The sequence below is a fragment of the Colossoma macropomum genome, unplaced genomic scaffold (assembly GCF_904425465.1).
Source record: "Colossoma macropomum unplaced genomic scaffold, Colossoma_macropomum, whole genome shotgun sequence".
NCBI lineage: Eukaryota > Metazoa > Chordata > Actinopteri > Characiformes > Serrasalmidae > Colossoma > Colossoma macropomum.
The window spans coordinates 16,761,730-16,783,789 of NW_023494784.1; the positions used below are offsets into that span (position 1 = coordinate 16,761,730).

At 40.8% G+C, this 22,060-nt stretch overlaps 1 protein-coding gene across 1 annotated transcript in view; it reads right to left on the reverse strand.

Moving 5' to 3' along the window:
• Nucleotides 1-19,719: 19,719 nt before the first annotated feature.
• The window catches only part of clybl (citrate lyase beta like), a 93,905-nt gene continuing 91,564 nt past the window's right edge, over nt 19,720-22,060 (reverse strand). The window contains exon 8 of the mRNA XM_036579880.1: nt 19,720-20,714. Coding sequence (XP_036435773.1) covers nt 20,619-20,714 — 96 coding nt within the window. The 3' untranslated portion in view covers nt 19,720-20,618. The remainder of the gene's footprint in view (nt 20,715-22,060) is intronic.

Consider the following 22,060-nt stretch of genomic DNA (forward strand, 5'->3'; position numbering starts at 1 on the left):
GCTAAACTGGCTCTAAATGGGAGCTCATCAAAGCAGCCAGAGCACCTTCACCCGCGAGCCCTCATATGGCCTGCGATCATAGTGCATAGTCAGTGGCTACAGTGTTTGGGACGCTCCGCTCTATCGGGGATGTTTGGAAATTCTCCAACAGGCACATGTCAGGAGAGTTCTGGTGTACTGTAATGAAAGAAACACAGCAAGCAGATACGTATCACAAACGGTGCGAAGTTCAAGGGCACCTTAACACCCCGTTCCTCTGCCTCCCTGTAGTGCACTGGCTCCACCGAAGCGGCCCTCTTCAATTCGAGACACTCTATTAAGATACAGTTGCAGTGACCTTAGTTTCATGCCACGTTAGCGCAGTCAATTTGCATTTGATCAGAACCTCTCATAATCTGTTCCCCGAACCTCTGAAATCCCGGGGGCATATTCAGGTTTAATTTGAAACAAGCGACGTCGCACTGCCCACACTTTTGTCCGCAAACTATTCTTTGGCGAGTGAAAGAATGATCTTTTATTTATTTAAAACAAGCGCCCTGTGAATGGGGGGCAAAATAAACACGATGAAAAATAATCAAAGAGATAGTCCCCTCGGAGTGAAAAGGGGGGAACTTCATAAAAGCGCTGAAGCAGTCCCGGCTGAATGAGAGACGCTTTGAAGTAGAACTTATTATCTGAGGAATACTTCTCGGTTGTCCTAACGACGCTATTGAATCGAAAAGCTACTCCCTTTGTGGACGATTTTGTTCTCCTTTAGAGCCGTGCCCGTGGAAATCACTTACACGGGCTACCTTAAACATGCAGCCTGCAAATCAGTAACTCCGCGAGTCAGACTTGTAGACGCCACTTCTGAAAAGACAAAGCAGAAGTCAGTGTGAAAACGCAGCGAGGTCTCTCCCATCTCGCCTTTATTAGACAGAATAATCACATCAGAGGAGCCTGTTTACTGCAGTCTAGTCACATTTCACACCGTCACTTTCTCATTACATTTAACGCGGGCTCAAAGTGGTGAGGACGGTTTTTTTGGGTGTTTTTTTTTTTCCCTAAACAAGAGTTTAAGAGCCGTTGCCCCACTCTCTGCTCTGAAACGGGATACGAACGTTATTTATCATTGCGTTGTCACATCATTAATACGCCAAAGAAATACTTTTAAAAAACTTACAGCATTTAAACGAAATGAAACATTTAAAAATCACCCACAACTATAAACCCTGTAATGAGGAAATACTCCGAAAATCTCTCCTCACTTGGGTCTCATTTGTCGTCTGTTCCTAGTTTTCAAGACTTTTAAAAATATAGGTAGGCATGTGGGCGATGCCATAAAAGAAACGCTTTGGGTTCCCTAAAGAACCGTATATGAAAAAGTTTAAAGAACTTCCATAAAATGGGTTCTTTCTACAGCCTTTCAATGATGGAGAGGTTCTTTACATAAAAAAAGTTCTTTAGGTTCACATTTCATTTACAAAAATGCTAAAAGGTTCTCATTCACTGAAAGGTTCTCAGTGGAACCAAAAGAACCTTTTTTAAGAGCGCATTTAGTGTAGAAAAATTCACTGTAAACTTAAATGAGTTGAAAAAAATCATGCAAACGTCTTGCCTAGAAAAAAAATAAAGTTTCTGATAAGGTTCAAGCTTAAATAATTGTATAGATGAGTTATAGTTACTTTAGTTAATTTATTTAGAGAAACTTATTTCCCCGAAAATTTAAAAATCAAATTACTGAACAGGTTCAAGCTTAGTCTGCACTAAGTGGACCACTGAAAATTTGAAAGTAACTACAACTCATATATATAGTTATTTAAGCTTGAACCTGTTCAGTAACTTGATTTTTTTCGGTCAACTCTAACAGCCCCATCATTTTAAACAGTGTCCATTAAGCTGGCAGTGCTCTATTCTTTCAAGCAAAATTGGTGAGGTGAACTTAAAGCAAACACTCTTCCTTATGTGATGTATTGGCAACAATTAAAGCAACTCCACCATATTAAATTGACTGTTTCGTACAACAATGAATAAATGGCTTAAATAAGACTGGAATACACCATTCCTGAAGACTCTAAACCTTAATGTATATTTGCCATTTTGTCAGTATTCATGATGGGCTAAACTGGTAAAGAAGAGAAAAACAAACACATGTAAAACGCATCCAAACTCCACATTCACAACGAGGGTTTACTATCACACAAAAAATACCATTTTGCAAAAAGAATGTATATTTATAAATTATTAACAGAAACAAACAAAACAGTTTTTTGTGCAGAAGACTCTTGGGTCTGGGCTTATGCAAATGAACTGATCTTAAAGATTTATCTAACTAAGTGTTCACACAAATCAGTGTTACTAGATTTGTGTGAGTAACTTAAACAAATAAGTAAACACGAAAAAATAATTTTGATGATTTATTATGTTTTACAGTGCTTCAGGTCTCGCTTTTAGGTTGAAAGGTTGTGGGACTCATGCACTGCACCTCAAAACGCTCAAGTTAAAGATCTTATTAAACGCTTTGGGCATGGAAGTCTTGCATGAGCGGCTCCCTTTGGGATTGAGCAACTTCTAAAGCTGATATTAATTAAAACTGCACATAGCCCATCGCTGCTCCAGCCCCAGATCCGAAACACATAAAAATGTTTAACGAAACATAAAATGTAGTCTCTTCATTTTTGCGCATTTCCAGTAAAATTTAACAGAGGTGCAGAACTTTGCTCCTTCTCATGTGATCCGTGGAGGAGTGTATTTCGTAAGTAAGCATGTCTGTCCAAAGCGTTTAAGAGCGCCTCATAACTCTGCGTGTAAAAGTGCTTCATAATTCTGATTCCTAATGTAGAAACGTGTTGCGGAGAGATTCGACTGGTGTGCTGCTTCTCCGCAGTGAGCTCTCTCGAAAGGCAAGAGCAAGAAAACTGGGCACATATTCCCCATCCAGGCAGAGTGCCAAACTCTTCCAAGCACCCTACCTGCCTACTATCTTAAGTTTCCTGAATAAGTGAGAAAACACGATCCAGTTGCAGCTGTAGCCTACATGTCATCTCTCTGGTCGAGTCCGAGCTTTAATCAAACAAACAGACCAAAAAAAGTCGCGTCGGAGCTGAAAACTTAAAGGCAGCAGATGACGCAGTGAGTATTTTATCACGATTATCATTATTATTGTTTTATCTCTTTAGAAAATCCAGGTAGCTACTTCTACGTTTTAACTGTCTGTCTTCGTGTCCCATTGGGGAACGTGTGGTGACTCAGAGATGAGCTTTGTTGGGAAAGTTTGGAGGCGAGCGGCTCTTTGGACTGAAAGCCGAGTCCCATTCAGACAGCTGAGAGTTCACCTATTAGCCCCGATGTCTTTCCGAAAAGATTGGTAGAGTTAAACATCTGACAAAGGGCTCTCCGGGGTGCCGCTCGCCTGACCTATACCCGCTTTTAATAGTTTCATAGGAACTTCATTAAATCAATTACTCAGTGAGCACGTCATCATTTAGTTGTAATTAGCTCTGAAAAAAGTTTGCTTTTTGGGGACGCAACAAAAAAACAGACAAAGTAGATCGAGCGCTCGCATTTGGTCTGAACTCATTTGCTTCTTGCACGTAACGCAAATATCCAGCGCTCAGTGTCAGCCTGGGGAGAGTCTCGCTCGCGCACTCGGCGCAGCTCGTCTGTTTTGACTAGTTGAAGGAGGCTTTACGCAGCTCCTGCACCCTTCAGAGAAGCTTCTCATTAGTGAGGTATGCACCGTGCTCGGTGTGACCAGGACTGGAAACATGTCTGGAGGGTCCGACAAGTTCTCAGCGAATAACGCCACTCCTAATCTGAAGAATGAAGGCAACAGGCTGGAAAACGACTGCTTTGAGTCATATGTTTAGAAGTGTCGAAAACTTGATGTACATTGTAGAAATAAAGGTTGTTTGCAGCTACATTTTTCGTTTAAATGTACCCTCAAAAGTACAACTGTGGTTTTAAGGTGCAATAATGCACCTTAAATAAGTTTTCCCGGGGGAAAATAACATATTTGTACCTTTTCATAACCCAGTGTTTCAAAACAGAACAATAAAATAAAAAGCCTGGAGACGAGACGGTCTAAGTGAACTTAGAAAATATAATTTCGATAGATTATGGTATAATTATGTTCCCTGACTAAAGGTACTGTGATGTACCCTTGAAGGTACCACCCCAGTGACAAAAGGGGTACTGCCCCAATGACAGTTTTGTACCTTTTTTCTGAAAGTGTAGAACGTATTAAAAGACTTAAACTTATGCCTAAACGAGCATTGTGGTGCATAAAAAGATTGAATTACTGCTGTTTTCTAATGCAAGCCTTAGTGGCTGTCATCACTTGTGCTTTAGCTTTTCAGTCCTACACTCTCAGAAATAAAGGTAGTAAACTGTCACTGGGCCAGTACCCCTTTTGTCACTGTGGTGGCACCCGCAAGGGTACATCTCAGTACCTTTAATCAGGGAACATAACTGGACCATACTCCATTGAAGTGATATTTTTAATCTACATTGACTCCACACACCCCATCTCATCTTTTTAATTTATTGTTCTGTTTCAAACATTAGGTAATATAGAAGTACAAATACATACTTTTCACCTGGGAAAAACGTACTTAGGGTTCACAACTGGACCTTAAAATCCACTGTTGTACCTTCGAGGGTACATTGACATTGTTTGTACCACAATGAATGAAAAATGTACCTGCACAGAACCTTTATTTCTACAGTGTAATGCATTTTATGAAAAGTGACCAGTGTATATTCTGGGGAGTTTAAGTCCTTTTTTCTTGTTAAGCAGCACGTGCAGGGCACTGCTTAAAGCGATATGTTGCAAAATCATTTTGATAGCTTCAGTGCTTGAAAACATTCTGTGGAAGTGGTCACTTGATGGTTTGGTGGAATACAGGCTTAAAACCTGCACTATATAACTAAAGAAAAATCAGTCCATTTGAGAGCTGACCCTTGAATTAATGAACATGTTCTGAATATAATCTACAGTAAAAGTGTTTTTTAACAGTTTTTTTCACGCATAGAAATATTAGTGTCTTCTCAAAATTGCACTGTGGCTTGAGTGTTGCAGCCAAAGCATCTGAGCGTGGGCCCTTTGATGCCAAAAACATATGAATCATCTTGCTTGTCTCCTGGTAAAAATACAAAAAAAGCAGACATAATATCTGGCCTCCCTGCAACATCTGTGGGCCTCTAAACTTGGTGCACGTCCAAATGTGGAGCCACAGGACTGGGAGGCTTTCCAAAGCACAGGGTGAGGAGAGCAAGGTCGTCCACGGGCAAGCACTGGAGCCAGCCCCTCGTACCTGGCCCATCCAGCACGCCGAGCATACGGCCGAAACCTCGGAGCAGAACTAGCACCTCACCACTCGCCTTGTGTTTGACAGGGTCTGCTTAAAAGCCTCTAAATGCAGGGCTGCACTTCCAATAGAAGCATGTTCCATCCAGGTGGTAAATGCTCGACAGCGTTTGTGCGGCCTTATCCTTGGAAAGGACACCGTTTCAAAAGATGTTGCATGTTCCAGGAGCCATATTGCATCGCCACTGTGCTGTGGTTCAACCAGAGCTGAGGATATTTTAGGTAGTTTATAACCCAGGTACTCTACAGATATATAGCTCTGGTCTCTTTGACTGTACGGCACATCAATTTCTGTCAATATGGGGTCTATGTACAATCCATACGACCTGACCTTAGAATATAAACAACACCTATTTTATAATATTTGGATTATGTACAGTACAGTGCAAAAGTTAGAGTCTACCATTACATTTTTTTACTTCCAGCCAAAACAGTGATTGAGTGCAAGTTATTTTTTTTCAAGAGATATTTCTAAGGAGAGTAGATGTTTAAAAAATAAATAAATGAACAAAAAATACAGTTTTCTGTTTCCACAACCAAATTTCCAAATATATAGAGAAAACAGGACTCCTTTCAACCATGCAAGACCTGGTAGACCACCAAAACTGTCACCGTCCGATAAACAGTACTTGTTTTCATCTTTGAGAGAGAGTAAATGAATAAATCAAGCTCAACTCTTGCTTCAGATCTGAAAAAAAGCCACAGGTGTTTCTGTCCATCCTTGAACTGTGAGAAGACAACTCAACATTATAAGTCTGAAAGGATGTGTAGCTGTCAAGAAGCCATTACTGAGAAAAGGAAATAAACAAAAAGAAAAAAAGTCAAATCAAACAAAGAAGCTGCTGGTGTTCTCAAAACAACTGACTGACCATCCCCAGTGTCCAGACCTCAACATCATTGAACGTGTTTGGGTTTTCTTAGATCATGAGAAGCAGAAAATGCAACCAACTTCTAAGAGTGAACTTTGGAGGTGCAGAAAAATATACCTGCAAATTTCTTTGAAAAACTGAAAGCAAGTGTCCTGAAAATAATAAAAGCTGTAATCATGGCGAGGGGGGGACACACTAAATATGGAAAAAAAAAATATTTAAGATGTTGAGGCTTAAACGTTTTCAGCTTTTTCTGCTGATGCTTAAAAATGAATAACCTGTAATGGTTGATTAATTTGGAAATTAAATAATTGAAGGGTCTCTGAGTTTTGCATAGTACTGCATTTCTAATAAATATGCATTAGCAAACGTTTGTTAGGAAATACTGCAAGCCAAAAGCAGGTCCAGTACATTTCATTCTGTGTGAACATACAGTATCAACAGCATTTAATCACTGAGATACAGCGTAAAAAAAAAAAAAAGAAACAAGAAAAAAAATACATTTGGAACAGTCAGACACTTTCTGCCCCCCAAAACGAATCATGAAACATTAAGATTGGCTCATTTTAGCTACAGATCGTGGAAGGCCCTCTTTCTAAGAATCCATAGTGCACACCACAGCAGTACCTCTGAATGCAGCTGTAACACCTCTCTTAGAGGAAAAGGTCAAAATTCAGTGTGAAGAAATCATTCCTGCACAGCTGGACCACCATAAAGCACAGAGTGAGAGAAAGTGAGAGAGAGAGAGAGAGAGAGATCAGAAAGTAGATACAGAGCATGCAGGTAAGAACAGGTAGAAGGAGAAAAATGTGATTAAGGCATAGAACCCATTGCTCTGATCAGCACTGTAGCTTTGTATCAAGTTTGGTTGCTTATTATGTTGTTCTGTGTGTGTGTTGCTACTTTGCAGTCTTCCATCCCTAAATATCTAGAACTCCTCGTCCTTTCAATAGGGCACTAATCCCAGCGTGATAAGTCCATAATCTCACATAGAAGTATCCCCTAAACTGACCCCGTTGCGTCACCGGCCACGTGCCCCCCTCGCTACAGCTTTGCTAGGGTGGCTAGATGTTCTTAAACATCCCAGGCTGCTTTCTCTATCCCCAGCTGACCTTGAAACAACCATTAAACGTGTCTTTGTACAGCTATAACTATGCCTTGTAGACCTGAGGGTCCCTCTGTGCTGTTGATGACTTGTTTTCTTACCTGCACCGGGGCATTTCAAACAGGTAATGCAAGCGCTGCAGACCGTATCTCCTTAGTGCAGTGCTTCTTTACCATCTCTGCAGGACTGAATCAAAGTTGCAAAGTTGCAATTTCATACTTTATCTGCTTCCCCCATGCACACAGTAGGTCTGGGCATGGCGATTTGTCTCTACTGGACATCTTGTCCCTATACAACTCCTGTCTGAAATTTGCATTCAAATTCATTTCTCAACCACAAAATGTTGCTTGACTAAGCAGCAAACATGTTGCCACTCTACTGACGCTGGGCCCATGGAATTAACAGCGTATCTAAAACCATTTATGTTCTTCAAGTGTTCATTATCATGCCATCGTATCCCATAGTGGATGAATATATTGAAACACTAATATGACAGTTACAGTGTGTTTTAGTAGATCTGTCAAGCCTGATAATTTCTTTTTCAGTGTTCTTTGAAAGCTTGGTCTGATTTGTGTAATAACAAGTATATTAGCACATAACCACTAAAATATGGGTTTTTACAGTGTGCTATACCTGTTTGAGACATATAAATACTTCTCACTCTCTAATTTTCACCAAACTGTTCCTCCTCAGGATATCTAACCAACAACACAGTCTTTGAGTATCACACTGATATCACTTTATTATATCTTATATTAGCCCACCTCTACCTCAGAACTGGAAAATTATACATAAATGATTAGAAACCATGAACATTCTTCTCCAATTTCTGTTTATGGTAAGAATAGATAAATTAACTCACCTGATAAGCCCACATACAAAGCAGCAGTGAGAAAACCAGATGATGGAACCGGGCTGGTGAAGAAGTAGTCCCAGTGGAGATTTTAGTGCTCTGTCCCAGGCACAAGACAAATTGTATAATTAGGCTCAACTCTTAGGGGAAGGCCACCTTTGCCCTTTCCTTGACATTTGCAATGGTAAATGACAGAATGTTTCACTAAAATAACAGGGCAAATTAATCTTGGTCACATATAATAATCCCTAAAACTATTAATTCCTCTTTAGACAAGTCCTTGTGTGCATTCTATTTTTTTATAGCAGGAAGGTGTTCAATTTGATTAGCAATACAGTCATAATGAAAAGCGCAGTCTATGTGAGACACTGTACATGAATAAAATACAAATCAAACATAAAGCACTTATGAGACACTAAAGCACAATAGCTAATGCCGAAAGGGTCATTAATCACATTTTCACAGCGTAACATCAAACATTAGTGCTTCTTTGTGCTTCAGCAACCACAGGCAAGATTTAACCCTCATGTTGTGTTGAGATCGGCTTCTTTTTCTTATTGTTCAGGGTCCCAGAGACCCTAATGTTATAAGTAGATATAAAAAAGCCATAATTTCAAAATTGTTCACCTTCACATTTCTGTTTTAATCTAATTAATACCCTATACATATATTTATTTATTCATTCATTCATTTTAAGATTATATTATAGCACAGAACTTCTGAAAGGTCACCAAGTCAAAATCATGTAATATGTAATTATGTTTATTAGCATCCACGAAATACAATAAAAAAGCAAGCTGAGGAAACAATGTTACGTTTGCTTTTGATCTTTTGAAAAAGGGCTTGGGGTCTACAGTACCCCAAACATAACACAACATATCATCTGCTGACCAGGCTGTGGTTTGTCGGGGCCGTTTGGTCCTGATGCGAGGCAGCTTCCTAAACCTCGCTCCAAGCTGAACAGCAGTATAGGGAACCAAGACTGATCCCTGTTGTTTCTTTCTGGAAAGTCCGCTCATCACCAGCGTCGTCAACCTGTGCGTGCTGCCAGGGGGGGCGTTCAGGCAGAGCCGGGGGACTCCAGGCTGCTGGAGACGGGGTTAAGGCACCTCTCCAGCCGGGCAGCCCCCAGCGGAAGGCTCATTAGGCCGGCTCCTGGAGCACAGAGGAGCCGCTCCTTACCTGAGCACCCCCTCTCTGTGACAGCTCAGCGCGAACCTCCTCCTGCCCAACACACAGCTGATCAGAGAGGCGCGCGCTCACTTCGCCACGAAACGCCAAGGTGTCCGCGGGGGAGACCACGGCTGCTCGCGACAGCTAACGTGCACACGGCGCGCATGCCTCGCAAACACGTCTGCGGAACGGCTATTAATGATAACGGTCTATAAAAGCTTCATTTTTGGGAAAAGCGCGCGTGCAACGCTGTTTGGACATCAACCAAAGTTTAAAGGGGAATTCCACCGATTTTTCAAAATTTCTGTGTAATTCAGTGGTTGAGACATAAACATGGCATGAGTCATTCAGAGTGGTTTGTTTGTAGAGAAACTGACTCTGATTTTCTTTACAGTGGTGCTGATAGGAACCAGGGATCACAATGTCTACAATACAAATATAGCCATTTTACTTACTATCCAAGACCACCAGTGAACCTACACGTGTCTCTCGGGCTTTTGACGATGGTAAAAAAATGGTCAATGTGAAAAAAACAAGTTTTTAGGAACTCTTTCGCCTTAAAACACCCCCCAAGTATCCCTCCACCATAAATGGGTTAAATACATTTTAAATACATTTTAAACCAAAACTTTGTCACAAAATTAGCATAAATGTCTCAGATATCAGGTTAAGTATTTATACCCATTTCATGTAGTAACTTTATGTGAGGGAGCTTTTAGAGGTGGACGTCTGGTTCCTATCACCACCACTGTGAACAATTTTGACTGGGTAGGTTTCTCTAAAACTAAGCATTTCACACCAAATCACTCTGAACGACTTTGTTGGCATGTTAACCATTTAATTATCCGGAGATTTTGAAAAGTCGGTGGAGTTCCCCTTTTAATTCAGGTTTAAAAAAAAAACCCTCGAGCAGCCCGTGACCGCTTCAGTGCCGAACTGTGCTGGAGATGTAAGAGCCATAAAAAAAGTTACGACACCAACAACCAGCGCGTCCATTCACAGAGCAGATTCAGCTCCACTCCCCGATTGTTTGGCGATTGTGAGAAATTCTTTTGAGGGAGACGGAGAGCTTTTACAATCTTACACAAAACGCACAAAAGTTACAAATCAAGCAGCGCATAAGCGATTCAAAAAGGCCATTTTACAACACGAAAGGGAAAAAAAGAAAGAAAAAAGAGAAGAAAAAAGAGAAGGAAAGAAATCGTTTAATTAGCGTATTACTAGCCTATTCATTTAAATATCAAAGCTGCACGTGAGATACAGACGAATTGAAACTAAAAGAGAAAAGTAAACATAAAGAATCAATAACAGCCGAGCAAAACAAACAAATAAAAACACAGATCTGATGACCATTTTCGACTGTTTGAACGAAAAGGAGGATTTGTTTCAGATCCCGGCTGTGATTGGCTCTCGCCTTCCAGGCTGCTGTTCTGCGGAAACTAATGTGAAGAGATGAAGTTGCTCCTAAACTTCTCTGCTGCATACTGTGCGGAGAACTTTCGGGGTCAAGTGGTGGTTCATTAGGCCTATCCCCCTTTACTCTGCCCCGTGCGCTTCTCCAATGACATGCCTCACACACCGTGTGGATTCAATTTAATTAAGTGCCACGCATTCAGAGTTGCTTTAAAGCCAACTAGTTCGGCTACTGTAGAAACCCAGAGACACGTTCTTTAGGAGACACGCAAATATGTTTACGTCCACAGCTTAAAGCTGTAGACTGCTTTTCATTGCCTCTTAAAACCAACGCAGCTCATTAAACTGCTAATGTTTCACAAGATCATGAACAGGGAGACAAAATACGCGATTCGCCGTAATCGAACAATTTCTCAGAAACAAGGAATTAAGGTTTCTTCTGGTTGTAAAGCAGGTGAAGTTAATCTCTGCTTGGAAACTTTGAGCTCCTCGGCAGTAGCACGGGGGAGATTTGTGCAGCGCGAGGGCAGCTGAGCCCCTCTCACATTAGACCGCTTTAAGAAGAGGAGCACTAAAAACTGTATACATTTTATTATTTTTTGCTTGAAGAAATATTTTGAACAAATTCGATTTTTAGCTTTATTCTTTCTTTTTGTTTCTATTTCATTTTCATCACGATACTTGTTTTTTGTAGGTGCTCTGACTCAGAGAATAAACGTCTTTTCGTTGTGAGCACATTATGAGAGGTCGATTTACAGACATAATTGTCATGCGAACATTTCGTAAATAATCGGCTGAAAGCATAAATTATTCGAATGCGCTTCAACCGTTCTTCGTTCTTAGGCAGCAGTGAGGGGCTTTAAACGGGGGAGCTCGGAAAGTTCGGGGTGCGCGGGATAAAATGTTTAATTGGATTAGAGGAGATGATGGCATATATTACAATTAAGAACTTCAGCGCACAAACAAAGGCACGCGCCTCTCGAACACATAACACAGAGCCGATATTTTTGGTGCTGCGTGCGATTTTATACTAATAATAAATTTGTATGATTAGAAACGAAACTAAACATTTTAGGTGGGTATCATATAATATTTAAACAAATATTTTTAATGTCATTAAAATGTGAGGCTGATAAAGAGGGAGAAAGTAATTGTGAGACTGCTTCCCCAACAGCCTAAAAACCGCTCGAGACGTTAGTATTTCTATTCAGTGTATGAATATCGTCTTTAAAAAGTCTGTTTTGGGGGGAGACGCGTCGTATCAGACTGATGTCCTGATGAAAATCCCTGCAGAAGTGTCTTTGGCAGGATGCGCTGATGGCGCGAGTGAGGAGAACAGGTAATGTGTCTCCCCTCAGACCACTCGCCTGCCACTGAGCTGAATATTGCAACTTTAATGCACAGGGAGTCACAAACAGCACTGACTTTTATGGCACGGAGAAGGAAAAAACACAGTGGAACAGACTGCATCTGGAGCTTGAGCTTTCCTTCCGGAAATGAAGGCGCGTGCTGCTAGAATCTCCGATATGAAGCAGAGCACCTGCCTGTGCTGCTTCAGGAGTGAGGAGGTAATAAGCGCGTGCCAAAGATCATCAGATACTTGACAGTCGAGTCAGAAAGGGTGAATGTAATTTAGTGGGGGAAGTCTGACAGCAGTGGAGTTCGGCTATCGCTCTGTAGAGTCTGACAGGAGAAGAAGCATGAAGAAAATCTCCATTCTGGCGGTTTAATATTCTCCTCAGGCCCACATAAATACGGCTTCAAAAAGGAAGTGTGTCTTGCCAAGAAACTCAAACATTGTTCTCCTCTTCTGATACACTGGGATGGTTACGTCGTAATCGCCAGGCCATTGTCTTTTGTGCCTTTTAGGCAATTTAATGTTTTTTCTTAGGTCCATATAATTATATTAAAATATAAGTTTTGTTTTAAGGTTTCAAAAAGTAAGTAATACATTTCATGGTAATTAGGCTAAGAACTACAAAAATTGTTTTTCTCTTCTGATGAGTTGGGATGGTTAGGTCATAAACGCCAGACCAATGACTTTGTGCCTTTTAGGCATTTTCATGTTTCTTCTCAGGCCCACATAAATATTTAAAAAGTATATTGTAAGTAAGTTGTGCCCTTTAGGCATTTTAAATGTATGTTCTTATGCCTATATAATTATATTTTAAAAAAGGTTTCCAAATGTAAGAAATCTTTTCGTGGTAATTTAGGCTAAGAACAGCAAAAATGTTTTTTCTCTTCAGATAAGTTGGGATGGTTAGGACCATAAACACCAGACCAATGCCTTTTGCCCTTAAGGCATTTTATTGTTTCTTCTCAGGCCCACATAAATAAATAAATAAATATATATATATATATATATATATATATATATATATATATATATATATATATATATATAAAACCTTTATGCCCTTTAGGCATTTTAATGCATCTTTCTAAGCCTATATGATCATATTTAAAAAGTAACTTTTGTGCCCTTCAGGCATTTTAGGGTTTCAAAAAGTAAGAAATACATTTCGTGGTAATTAGGCTAAGAATTAGTGTAAGGTATGTTAAGATTACAAAAAATAAGCTCAAAATACGTTTCGCAGTTTCGCTTAGAACAAGAACCGATGGTTGGGTCGTACACGCCAGGCTACTGCGTTATAGACCCACCAGGATAAGTTAGATAGGACAATGACGAAGGCCCCTAAGGAAGTCATTGTACAAATGGACCGCTGACTTTTAACCTGGCGCCTTAAGAGACGTAGCAGGCCTTATCAATCAGCAGCCCACAGCTCTGAAGGACATGAAGCTGACAGGGCAATCTGCGCTGCCCACTGGCCCAAAGTTCCTCAGATTCCGTCCAGCCTTTCCATCTTCAGTGCAGATGTAATCATACATGCAGACGATCCAGTAATCGCACTACTTTAAGTGGACTTCCTACAATCTGGGCAGTCGCATTATTTTGACATTTACATTTCAAATCTATCAAACGGACTTGCAAAGCGGACCACAGAAGCCAGGTAAAGGTTCAATGGGCCCACGCGTCTACACCGCGCCGCACATGAGCGCCAAAGGCAAAAGCGAGTCTTAACGACCAAGAAAGAATAAATGTCGCCTTTATGAACACCCATTCTCTTCTTTTCCCCCCAATTTGGGCAGCATCCGGCGGCCCACATCTTAAACGGCGGCGCCTGCGTTGCACTCCTTTCATCAGAAAGTCAGTGGGTGAGGCGCTGGAAGCTGCGCAAAGTAGTCAAATCACACAGCAAGCTCACTCGCGCTCAAAAGCGCATTTTATTTTATCTCCACCATGAAAAAGAACACGGGCTCGCTTTAATTTCGCTCTAATTTATGAGCAATTGTGTGATAATGAGCTACGATCCGCCATAATGGGCAACGTGTAAAATGCATGATGTGCAAAAAACCGTCCTCGAGGCTCCGAGCACTTGCGCCATTTCATGATAGCGGGAGGAGGATTCAGACTGCCGCAGGCCTGCAGACAGCACAGCCTACAGAGAGCCTGGCTGAGAAAACCGGCCACGAGCAAAACTGCGAAACCCGCACCTGCTCGTTAAACACAACCACTCACTTAGCCTCAGAGTCTGCGCAGCTACACATCAAGAAAGAAACGCGGGAATAATAAAGAATGAAAAGAACGAATCAACAAACATACAAAAGGAGAAATAAAGAAAAACGCTAACTACACAAATATCAAGCCAAGACAAACGAAATATTAATGTATAGCAATCATATTAAATTAAATATTCATGTATAGCAATACATACAAAACACAATTTTTTAATATTTTTATTCAACAGCACATTTTTAATTAGTTAAAATACAGACTCGAATAATTCATTATTAATATTAAGGAAATATATGGAAACATGAGCAGCTTCCACCACTTATTGTGTGTACATATATATATATATATATATATATATATATATATATAGAGAGAGAGAGAGAGAGAGAGAGAGAGAGAGAGAGAAAGAGTGTTAGTTGTTATTAATCAGGTGTCATAAATACATCAATGAAAAGCGCAAAAGTGAGCTGTTATATTTGATAAACATGAATATCTGATGAAGCTGACAGGTTTAATGCTGCCTGACGAAGAAGACAAAGTGAGATCAGTAACCAGTCTGAGGTTTAACAGCATAAATGAATGTGGCTTTACTATCAGGCAAACAACAGGTCAGCACTGCTCTGGCTGTTTGTGTTGTAACTTCTTATTAATATTTTAAGGTATTTATGATCTATATAATAATCATTAAAAAGTAATTTTAAACCATTCATAAACCCTTTACAAGAGTAGTCTTATTCTAAAGTGGTACCGATTTATCTTTCTAATAATAATTCAATCTGACATGATGACACACTTCTGTAGAGATGACCAGGCAGAGCGGCTGTGATGAAAAGGCCGGACAGTCTTCAAGGCGTGCTGGTGCGAATAAACAGCCTAAACAGGTAGATTGCGCTCTGAAACTGGAAAGTTTGGGGGCTCTGGCGGACTGTATGGAGGGTGATTAGCGCGGCCCCACACTCTTCCCATGCTGGAGCCTAGCAACAGCAGACAAAAGGCCCCGAGTTTTTACTGGCCTTTGGGCCCCGGCCTTTGATCTGCCTCCTCTTCACACAGGCAGGTCTGCTCCGACTGACCAAAGCGCTCGAACCAGGCCGGCGCCGGCACCGGCACCGGCTCTGTGCCTTCCGGACCCTCTACACAGAGCGCAGAGAACCACCGCGTCCAGACCAGGTCATACACGAGCAGACACGCTGCAGTCCCGCTTCAGGCCGCACTGAGAGTAACACTCAGAAATGAGCGGCTTCAACCGAGACCTACGGCTTGGTCATGAACAGCCACCGCGAGCTTAGGTTTAGGATGTGTCCGAAATCCACTAGATAAAAAATGAAGTCCGTGTTAATTTATGCGCTATTTTTTCGGGTTTTTTATTAATATTTTATTTATTCATTTTTACTTTTGCAACTCAAAAAATCAAAATATTAATTGTACCCTAATAATTAGAATCAATATCAATGGTTAGAATCAAAAGCAATTTCTCTTAAGTAAATAAATAAACAAAACAAAACACAAATAAATAAGTATATAGATTCACAGTTCACACTAAATAATTTATGCTTGCGGGAAAAGTATAGGCCAAAATCTGTAAAGGCCTCCAATCTAAAACAGCCTGAATTTGTGACTCAATTTCATTGTGCTGTTTTCTTTATATCACAGCAAAGTAATACATTTTGTCTTTTATCTATGAGCGTGCAGAAAATCATACGTGAAACGTGTGCATGTATATTTTTTGAACATATTTATATATGCAAAAATATATGTGTATGTATGTTTAGATTTTTTAATTTTAAAATCCTTTTTGGAGCTGTCTGGAGAAATCAGGATATTGTTTTCTATATGTATCTGCTCTCAGACCTCCGTCTGCACTTGTTTCGTTTCCCATGCGATGCCTTGAAGAAAGTTTTAATGAGGGATTTCCTATAGGAGCACCTGCAGGACGCCACGATGCTGAGAGGAGCAGCTCGAGGCCTGTTTACCACCCCCCTCCCACCTCTCTTTCTGTCTCTCAGCTTTACTGCACAGCTCTCGTGCTCCTTCTCTACTCTTTATCCTCGTTGCTTATGAATTAAATTTCATTTCAATTACGCATTATTTCCTAAATGGTCTTTGGCCTTAAGAAGCCTCTCGCTCCATTATAAGCTATTCCTGGTTTTTATGGCGGGGGAATAATCTTTGCTGAAATTGGTTTGTCACATATTGTCATTAGCGCGCTAGTAAAACAATGAAGTCATTATTGGCAGATCCCCGGGCGAGAAATTAGGCGAGTAAAGGCGTCTCCGCCACGCGGGCCCCGTCGAGAGGAATGAAAATATGCAAAACGTTTCGTTTTAATTTCGCTCTGACGGGGTTTTTGCATACGCGCGCATTTTCTCCGGCGGATTTCTGCCTGATGGTTTCCGAAAGCAATCTCGACACGTAACGCACAACACAGGGACTCGAGTCCGGCCTAATTGAGTGGCGTCGAGGTCCTAATCGCGTTAATTGTAATGAACTCTCTTTGGGAATAGTAGCAAATGTATTTAAATAATTCCGCCTCGTGAGCTGAGGAGATTATGTCAAGTTAGCAGCATAATAGAAATGTCATGTAAAATTACACACAGATGGAAAAGAGTGAGCAGCTCCAGCTCAGGCCATCACTCAAATCCACTGAATATCACTGAAAGTACAGTGTACGGTGCAAACGCCTATGCATCTGAGAACAATAGTATTAAAAAGTTATTTATTTGGGCAGTGAGTGTGGTTATTTGCTATGGAAAAAAGACTAAATACAAATAATATTAATAGGATAAAAAGTGATTTTACATGTCAATGTGCTCTTAACTATTTTCAAACCTCGGAGACTGGAAGGTGTTGGCTGTGGTTATCATCCAAATACCTGGTTTGGCTCATTAAAGCTTCATTATGTTAAATCAGGTGTGCTTATGAAGTCCACATGACTGGGGTGCTGAAGAGAAATCTAGAACCAAAGTTTGTTTGTCAAACAAGCTCAATTAATGTCAACCACTTTTTTCAAAACAATGATTTTTTTGTTCTTGTTTTGCTGTATACAGTGATATACAGTGTTCTTGCATACCAAAACGGCAAGATAATGGCTTTAAGTAATGCGCTTAAGATTTTTAATAGAAGAACAGTGGACAGGCTTGGCAGCACATCGGTAAGGATTATTTCATAGCTAAGTACAAAAGCATGTCTCACTGTATTTTAGATGTACTCTCAGGAAAAGGGGAACTCAACTGTTACTGGGGTGGCACCCACAACATTATGTCTTCAGTACCTTTAGTTAGGGAACATAACTGCAATCATACTTCAAAAACTGCATTACTCCACACAACCTTTCTCCAGCCTTTTTTATTTCATTGTTCTTTTTTTTAAACATCAGGTTATGAAAAGGTACAAGTAAGTACTCTTCCTCTGGGGAAATAACTTACTTAAGGTACACAGTTGGACTTTAAAACCACTGTTGTACCTTTCTGAGTACATTTACTTTGCTTGTGCCTTGATGAATGAAAAAACATATCATCTGACAATGTACAGTGGAAAGTTTCAGATCCAAAAGCAAATAAACCCCTTGCAAATACCTACTCCTGACCAACATCTGCTCACTGACACTTCACACTGAGTTTCAATGATAAAGACGCAAGTCCAGATAGTGGGGTCAGTCACACCGCACTTGTATACTGTACTTACAGTACACTTTTCCTAAAGGAAATACTAAAAATATTTGACAACGGGTGTTTGACTAAAGTGGAAAACAGAGTTTCAGTTATGTCTCAGCTTCTGCTTTGTTTTCCTTACATGGCTTCACTTTGACAGACTTAGCAAGCAGTGCAAGCTTTCTTAAGCTCTTCAAGACAGCTACAGATGAGTCTTACAACCTGGGGTTCCATCACTACACATCTTGCATATCTTTCTAAGTCTATTGGCCTATTGGGCTTAAAGCCCAGTGTCTGAGCTACTGACTTACGCAGACACCGTGTCTCACTGTGGGAAATTCAGCAGCGGCCGGCCAGGCATTGGGCGTTTCTCCATGGCCAAGACATGATGGGAGGGCGGAAAATGAAATTGACCAAAACAAATATAAAAACCATTACAAAATTAAAAATAAATGAGAATGAAAGGCTAAGTGAAGGGGGAGGGTTGGGGTGGGGAGCATGGGCCTGGTGCCAGGCAGGCAGCTTACTGTCGGCCCTTTGGGCTGGTCACAGCAGTGGCCTCCATCTTTTTGTCTGCATCCCTAGCCTGGCACCAAGCGCAGACCTGAAGACTCGCCACAGACACGATTGATCATGCCACATCCAGCCGAACGCTACACCGAGGCCTTCATTACCATAGTGACCAACTGAACTATTAACCATCCAACCCCTCCACCCTGCTCTCATACCCCTCCCCACCCCTTCAGCCCTTCTTGCCAAGGCCTCATCAACAGTGGGAGACAAAAGACTGGCAGCCACGAGAAAAAACAGAGTGTTCTGTAGGATGCATTCATGAGAAAAAAAAGCCCAAGCACAAGTGTCAAAATGACAGTCATTCATTCAAAATGACATCCTGGAGCTTTATTTAAAAAGGAGCTTTCTTAACATGTAGTGTTGTTGGAGGCTTGTCAGCAACATGAGGACAATGGCAGCGTGTAATCTCAGTTCTTGGGCATGTTCAGGGTGAAAAGCGGATGATTCTTACACTGGCCGGATAGAGTCCACAAGCCACAAGGTTTGAGTAACAAAGCAGTGCAAAAAAAACAGTGTAACTATAGATATCACGAAAGTGGACAAACACTGGCTCCTGCAGAGTGTGCGTGCGTGTAATGTTGCCAAGCAGGTCAGCTTAGAGCTGATGCCTGCTTCAAGATGTATTCATCCCCCCCTCTCTTCACCAGCTCAAAGTGCCCTCTTAAACAAAGGCGTGTGGTTTGGAGTGGGCTGCTGGCCTGAACTCTCCTCTCACTGTTGGTTTAAGGACATTCATGGTGGCTGTTTGGCAAATGCTGTTTTGATGTGCTGTGGACTGGATGAGCATAGAGGAGCCTCAGGGCTGAATGGAGAAACAACTGTTTATTTGCCCTTTTGCCAGGCACACAGAACCCTGGCCCAGAAACTGACCGGAGCAAGGCAGAAGGCAAACACATACATATACATATGCGCACAAACAGCACACTGCCTTGATATATATAAGGGAAAAAAAAAAATCACATGTATGTACCTATATACTGTACTGCGCAAAAGTCAGAGACCACCATTAATTAATTTGATTTCCATTCAAAATCGCCATTAAGTACAAGTTGTTCATTTTTCAACATCAGAACAAAAACATATAACATATTCAACAGAAAATTGCACAGAAGCCTCAACAACTAAACATATCACTTTTTTCACTATTTAGTGTGTCCACCCTTTGCATTTACTACAGCTTCCATTCTTATTGGGAGACCTGCTTTCAGTTTTTCAAATCTGCACGGATATTTTTCCACACCTCCAAAGTTCAGTCTTAGAAGTTGGTTGAATTTTCTGCTTCACATGATCCAAGTAATCCCAACACATTCAGTGATTTTCAGGTCTGGACTATGGGATGGTCAGTTCATTGTTTTGAGCACACCAGCAGCTTCTTTGTATGATTTGTAAATGTTCTTCTTTTTTGTCCATTTCCTCTTCTCAGTGAGGGCTTCTTGACAGCTACACATATTTTCAGACTTATAGTGTTGTCTTCTCACAGTTGAAGGATGGACAGAAACATCTGTAGATTTCTTCAGATCTGAAGCAAGAGTGGAGCTTGATTTTCTCCTCTTTCTCAAAGATTAAAGTTTTAAGTACTGTTTATCTTATGATGACAGTTTGGTGGTCTACCAGGACTTCTACGGTATGTTGGAATGCTGTTTCTTCTGTATCTTTTCATCATTTTTCTTTTTCTTTGACTTTCTCCTTCCTTATGCGAGTGCATTATCTGAAATCTCCGCAGCAATATTTGCTGAAAAATGAATGTGTACTTAAAGGTAATTTTTAACTGGAAACTGATTAAATGAAGAGCGGTCTCTGACTTTTGCACAGTACTGTACGTGTGTGTGATAAATTTATATATAACATATAAATAAAATAAAAATCATAGATACACTAAGAATGTTTTTGAAATTGAAGAACATGCCATCAGACCACTCGCTACTGCTGATTTTAGACAGCATTAGATGAGCTACAGCTAATGATCCAAGAGGACACACGTCTGTCTGGACTTCCCAGTTTATCATCCGATGCCCTGCATGGTGACAGATACGGCTGCCCGCACAGCCCCAGTTTGGCTCATTTCCCCTGGACGGCTGAGGCCAAGGTGACGATGTTCTGGGCCTGCTTCAATGACGGCATGTCAATCATACTGCCATGGAAGGTGAACGCACCCTGGAGAGAGCAAAGAACAATACTGGATAAATTAAAACGTTAAAAAGGCCCACAGAGATTAAAACGGTTATTTTTGTATTTAAAACATGTCTTCCACTCCATTAAAGTTGCACATGAACATCCCATAAACTAGCAATTACAAGTGGTCACTTTGTGGTTTCCAGCTTTTTACTGACCTTTCATCATAAAGGAGGAAAGAACGGTTTCAGTGATCAGAGATAGCCAGTTTATTTTCCTAAATGCAGCTTAATAAGCAGCCACTTATTAGGACACCAACATTTGATATCTGTAGCCATCAGCTGCATCATGTACGCTTTTTACAAAGGTGGGGGGGGGCATGTCCAGAAGATATCAAAATTGACCAAGCTAGTTAACTAGCTAAAGGTGTGTTTATAGCTCTGCTAGTCCCCATGTTTCTAATGACAAAGCACGTATCTTTTGTGTAATTTGGTGTTAGATATCTATCTATCTATCTATCTATCTATCTATCTATCTATCTATCTATCTATCTATCTGTCTGTCTATTAACAATGCACACTTCATAATTATGACTTTTCAAAAGGGAAGTAAGACCACCTAACAAGCAAGTGAAGGCAGCATTAGTTTATATGTAACTGGCAATATACTGTAAGGAGCTCCTTAGAAGGAAATATGTGGATCACCATGTTAGCAAACAGTTATTTAACAGCTTTCTGACAGTGTGAGCAGAAATTATAATTTAAATCAGCCCTACATGTTTAATTGGCATTCTAACAAAAGTGGTGTCTATTTGTTTGGCAGTACGCTGCGGATCAATAAGCCCTTGCAGGAAGCTTATGGCTAAATGCAGTGTTGTGTGTTTTATTCGTGTCAGTTGGATATTTGTGAAAACACTATGTTCTCCACCAAGACGCTCTTCTTTAGCTGCATGGGAAAAGCTGGAATAAGAGGAAAAACAAAGGAAATGCTCCTGACAGCTGCATGAAATATTGCTGGAAGTCTTTTATTTGATTGTTAAATGCCTTCATTCATTTCACCACTGCACAGTGCCAGATATTTCAATCAGCCAACACCAGTCGAAATAAGCTTCTGTTACGCACAGTCGTGTTTGCAGTAATGCTTGTTTATTGCCAAGAGCAACACAATGAATGTGAATGTTAGTAACAACATTAGCTTAAAATGCCAAGTGATAGAAAGAGCCCAGACCTCAGGTGTGTGTTTTATAGGCTTTTTCTTGTCTATCTGAAGTGGAGTTTAATAGGCCAAAGAACAAGAGGGAAAGAAGCAAACCCAAAGAGTGCCAGTGCTCCAGTGTGCGGCCTAATGGTGGGCGATGAGAGCGGAGCATTGAGAGGGCCACGCGAGCA